Raw genomic sequence first — 5834 nt, 5'->3', positions numbered from 1 at the left:
CGCAGTTCCACAGTACAGTAAGTTTAAGAAAAATCATGTATATGTATATATGATTTAAAGGTTTCAAGCATGTATGTTTAAAAAGGTACATATGTTATGTATGTTAAGGAAACCGAGGTTGTAGCTAACAACCCTCGTTTTGAGTATTTAAGTTTTAGAACGTTGCAACAGAGCATGCAACAAATAAACAAATTTTAAACATGACGATTTAAACGATTGATTTTAAAAGGGCTTTAAGATGTACTTGAATTTAAGATTTCTCACAAAATTCGTTTTAAAGTCAAAATTAAATGGCCCGATTGAATTGGCTAGTTTTAGAAAGGCTTTTAAAGAGCATTTGAAATAAGAGTTCAAATGCTGTTCTGTTTGAAAGATATTTTTAGAACGTTTTATCTTAACTGAAATTAAGAAAAGCTTTAAGAAATTTAGTGATTCACTTATTTGAAATTATTGTTACAAATTATGAAAGTATTCTTTCTTATATTAAAAAAAAAAAATGTTCCGCAAATTTTAAGAAACCCCAGTAAGTACAAGTTAAAGTTTAAGTTACAGTGGCGGCCTCATAGGAGGGGCGTCACACACTCTCTCTCTCTCTCGTTTTGCTTCAAAATCAACCGGATCTCAAACCAAAGAGGAATTTCAAAGAGTTTCCAACGTCAAGAGAAAGATTTGAGGTAAGATCTCTCAAAAACCTCTCTTGAATCTCAGATTTTCGGATTTAAAAACTTTTTTTTGATTCGAAATATATTTTTATGGATTTTGAGTAAAACCATGGTAGAAATTGGAGATCTTGGGTTCTTTGGACTTGATTCAGTACCTAGAACCCAAATCTAGTGGTTGTCCCTTGAGATATTTTGATTTGGGACTGGATTTGCAGGTTTTCAAACTGATTTTTGTGAGTTTTCTCACACTGGTGTCTTTCACCAGTCGACCGGATTGCATTGGCCTCACCGGTCGACCGGATTGCACACCGCCGGTCGACCGGTGGTGATGCACTGCTCTGTCACCGGTCGACGGTGTACACGGGATTTGACCCCGTTTGGCCTGAAGATGCTGTTTTGACCTCTATTTTCGAGGAGAACCCAAATTAGTTTCGTTTGGGGACCTAGAATGAATGGGTTAGCATCTTTAATCCATGTTTGAGATTGAAAACCCTTGGAATGATGATTTGAAACATGAAACCGGTAATTGAATTATGGCACACTAATAGGAAATCAAAGGATATAATAGAGATTGAATTACTTTAGGACTGAGAATTGAATCCTAAAGTATTGCCTTGTATCAGTGATAGCTGAGGACTCGGATTGAGTGGCTTAAGGAAGTGGAAGCCAGAATAGTGCACCGCTAGCCACATGTTTGATGTTTATGAGGTATGATTTCTTACCATTTTCTTTGTGAGCCTGATTTTCAAAGAGTTTTGGCATTGCAAATGTTTTAAAGAAAGGGGCTTGTTTGCGAAAGAAAAGTATTTAAAACCCATGGCTTGTTGTAGTTCATGGTACTCATGGCTTGTTGTAGTACATAGGACCATGGCTTGGTGCAGTTCATGGGACTCATGGCTTGTTGTAGTTTATGAGATTATAATGAACGTTTTCATAAAGTTTAATGAATGATTTCTTAAGATAAGAGATCTTACAAATCGGTAAACTGGCTGATGGCCAAGATAGGATGTGGAGAGTGCATCCTTGGGGGCAGAACCCGAAACCCCGGGGGTGATATGGGTTGTGCACGTGGTTGTGTAAGTACTTTATCTTAGTATAAATTACTTGCTGATGCCTGTAATATGGTAATTTTCCGTTATATTTCCTTTGAGAAAAAGGATGTGAGGTTCCGACTGTTGTGTTGGAACTGAATGTCTTATTTATTTACTTATTCATTTATCTATTTACTCGCTCATTTATTTACTCATTGATTTGTAAAGTTATTTCAAATTATATCCTACTGGGCATTTCGCTCACGTTTTCTATGTTTCAAATGTATTAAACCCCTCCCCGGCGACTCTAGGAGCGGTGCGGAGTAGCTAGATCATTTGCTACCATTCGATCAAGTGAGGATTGTGTTCATCCTCTTGGATATATGTAAGAATTTAGAAATTCTGTAAACTCTGATATTTGGACTTCTAGACTGTGGTTGATGTATGTAATGTTATTTACATGTTCATGTATGTATGATACTGAAAGATCCTGTGGATAGATCCTGTAATTTATTTTAATTAAGTGTGAGGCTCGTTGGGAATTTATTTTATTATCATGCGTTTAACCCCTAATCGAGCTCCACGTCACCGACCCCTGCTTCGAGGCGTGACATAAAGTTTCCCAAATACTTAAATAAATAAATCAAAAGAATAGCCCAAGTTGGGGGGGGGACTACAAATGAGGTATCTGTTAAAGTATTAAACTATTGTTGGCCCACCTGGCTGGACAATGGGCAATCGTGTGGGTAAATTAATTGGAAAGCCCAACATGTGAATATTTAAGCCCGAGATATATTAAAGACCCAACACATGACGACAATTTAAATGGGGATAAAGAGTGCAATTACGGGGGTTTGAACTCAGGACCTCCTTCTCTGATACCATGTTAGTTTACCAATCCATCCCAAAAACTTAAATTGTTAGGAGGTGGGCCAACAATAATTTAATACTTTAACAGTATCGTTGTCTTATAAAAGACCTCTCTTATAGGTTTTTTAACAACTTGCTTTTTTAGATTTCAGTAAAATGTGTCGCTGTATAATAATTTACGGGGCAAAGATTTACACCACGCGATTTTGACTTTTCCAGTGCAGATTTTCTTCATTTATATGTATAATTTAAAGTAAAAACACAAAGATGTACAATCATGATATTTAATTAACTTTGATTTTGGCAGATTTATTGTGTAATTAGTGATATAAACTTCAGATTAGAGAGAGTGGAGACCTGATTTGGCTTGAAAATTCCAGTAACTAACACTATTCACATAGAGTGATGCAAAATTTACAGGTTATGAGGGATTGGACTGTTACTTTCACTTAGAGTTGTTAAGGTTTGCAAGGCGTTAACTGAGAATATTCGATACCTTTTCGTTTTCTTCTCCAGCTTCTGAGGCACCAGATGAGTAGAGTAAACAGAATGACACTTCCACTAACAGATGCAACAACTGGAATTATGTACTTCTTCTTCTTCTTCTTCTTCTTTTTACCGCACGATCCCGACAGACATGGATTCAGGTATGTATCAATGCTGTATGAAGAATATTTACATCAATACAACGTATGTGTTTTACTACGAGCTATGACCCGGTCTTGGGGGAACAATATATTATCAGATTCCATAATCGAAAATTACAGTTCTGGCGTAAGGGCAGACCTTAATGATAGACCGTTTTTCGATCTTTGAAGAAGTGCATCAGGAATTGGACCCGTAAGGTTGTTTCCTTGTAGGTTTCTGTATAGAGAAAATGTAATTTAGTAGATTCCTAAAAATTTAGGTACAATAAATTACAAAATGATCTGACTAGCTAATATTTTCTTACAAAGTTCTCAAATATTTCAGTTGAGCTAGGAATTCAGGTACTTTCCCGTCTAAGCTATTGTTTGACAGATCCCTGAAATTAAATTACAAATTCGTCAAAAGGAAAGCAGAAAAATTAACAAACAATACTTGATCGTATATGATCATTTTTGGTTAATCCTGAAAAATTCGTCATGAGAGATGGAGATATTTACAAATATTGTATCATAGCTAGATCATCTATGTAAGGAGAGATTTCCCCCTTCAACCCACTTGAGGACAAATCCCTGATGTCAAGCAAGTTCCACAATTCATTTCGTCATTTATATATATAAAAAAAGTTCAAGAATATATTTTGTCAACGGATGGAGTTTTTATCTTGATAAACTATTTTTTTTTTCTTTCCTCAAACCAATCAAATACATACAAGGATATGATTCGAGGCAGATTATTAGCGTCATAACTGCAATCGAGGCCATCCCACAAGTAGGCCTTGGGAACGCAAGGATCTCCTTGCCAGTTTTTCTTCACTCCATACTCCGACTTGATATTCAGAGTAGCATTAACTACAAGGAAAAATAACAAAATTAAAGCGATATTAATAACAACAAAAGTGCTATCAATATTTAACAGATAGAGAAGAACAATATTTCGTTTAAAAGTGTACCATCGTTTTCATTTGTTCCTCGTTGGGATAGCTCCTTAAGCATGAAAATCTCCATGGCATTTATAAGGGGTGGTAGTGTTGAATTTTCTGTTTGGTTAATCCAGACCTGAATCACCCCTTCGCTATCAGGTGTAATAATTGGATCAGAAATGGCGGTATACACTGAAACTATGCGCAAGTAGTACTGATCAAGAGGAATATATCCTGGCGGCAGCAAATCCCCGTTTATATAAATATTGAACTCTCTAGATTCGTTGTTGTTGATCTCCTGTAGTTCCGCAAAGTGCATATAGAAATAATATGGAGATGTACGGTTTGGAGGCTTCCAATTGAATCCCATATTGTTACCACTTGAATTGCTGGTCCCACTTGGTGTGTAGGCAGTATTCAGCACCTCAAGGGGTGGTTGGAAGATGGTCTTGCCTAAGGAGTTCTTATCAGCGAGGGAATTATTTAACGCTGTCCAGGTGGTATCTTTTGAAAAAGGTGACCACAAGCGATCATACACATCGTCTTGATACCTATATAGATGTGAATGATTGTTACTCTCATCACATTTTTAGTTTTCTAATATTCATGACATCGTAATCACTTTAACTAGGAGTGTTAATTAACCGATTCTGTGGATTAGGCTCATGATTGATTGGTGGGTTGGAGGCTTCATTGATTGATAACAGATTGAGATTTTTCCAATCTGAAGGTAACAGGTTGAATTAAGATTGACACCTAACTTGTGTAATCTGATTCATGAACACCCCTAATTTTAACCATTCATTTTAACTAATTGTTGCGTATTCACATGTTAATTTTGAGATATACAAAATTTAATATAAACACCGTACGTGGTTTTATGAATTCTTAAAAGGAAACAAAAGAGAAGAAATTACTTTTAGTATAAATCAAAACAACCCCAATTACCTGGTCGCTTCATTGCTTGTCGTACCAAAATCATACCGCTTAAAGAGTTGTAGTGCTGATCCACTTTGACTTCGGTAAATTTGGCTGTCTAAAGGCCTCAGCTCTAACGCTGATATAAATGGAACCCCATAGCCCGTGTTCACTAGACAAACATATATGTAATTTGATGATGGAACATGTATTATTTCCATGTCTACCGGAGTCCCTGCAAACTCAAGGTTTACCGTGTCCCATAAATGAACCCCGAGATACAAGTCAAACACTGGGAGATAGGCTTTGTTGTCATAGTTTCCGTACAGGAACCTTGATCGGATCAAATACCTTGTATCTTTTCCTTGTACAGGTTTCAGGATGTAACAATTTCTGATTCCTTCTGGGAAGCTCCGAACGTTCCAGAACTGCTGTATTGCGGTTTGCAGTTTGTACCCGGGTGATATCTCATGGCTTTCGCCGGTTTCTGTGAAGTTCGAGTCAGAAAGGTAACCGATGCCCGTCGTTTCATCTGTGTAGTTTGAGCCATCCAATATTCCGCAGTCAATGCTGATGAAATTATCTGATGAAGGACAGCAGTATTAGCCACATGCTTGTTAGGAATTAACACTTTCAGATGGTAATTAGCTTTAAGAAAAACGTTAAATAAGGCAGAGATCAATATTGTTGATAACCTGACTTGCCCTGAGCCTGAACCAGAACTGTAAGAATTACCAAAGCGCGTTGCAATATTGCAAAGAAGAAATGCTTGGATAAGTTTGCCAT

At 36.8% G+C, this 5834-nt stretch overlaps 1 protein-coding gene across 1 annotated transcript in view; it reads right to left on the bottom strand.

Annotated features, from left to right (window-relative positions):
* The window catches only part of LOC21408978 (putative leucine-rich repeat receptor-like serine/threonine-protein kinase At2g19230), a gene marked incomplete at its 3' end in the record, with an annotated part of 20321 nt that extends 14487 nt beyond the window's left edge, over positions 1-5834 (bottom strand). The window contains exons 1-7 of the mRNA XM_024166728.1: positions 5744-5834; positions 5079-5631; positions 4161-4681; positions 3921-4059; positions 3516-3587; positions 3350-3427; positions 3130-3223 (exon numbers count right to left, since the gene is read on the bottom strand). Coding sequence (XP_024022496.1) covers positions 3130-3223; positions 3350-3427; positions 3516-3587; positions 3921-4059; positions 4161-4681; positions 5079-5631; positions 5744-5834 — 1548 coding nt within the window. The remainder of the gene's footprint in view (positions 1-3129; positions 3224-3349; positions 3428-3515; positions 3588-3920; positions 4060-4160; positions 4682-5078; positions 5632-5743) is intronic.

This window comes from Morus notabilis, unplaced genomic scaffold (genome assembly GCF_000414095.1).
Source record: "Morus notabilis unplaced genomic scaffold, ASM41409v2 Scaffold307, whole genome shotgun sequence".
NCBI classification, from domain to species: domain Eukaryota; kingdom Viridiplantae; phylum Streptophyta; class Magnoliopsida; order Rosales; family Moraceae; genus Morus; species Morus notabilis.
This window is presented reverse-complemented; position numbering and strand designations above follow the sequence as displayed.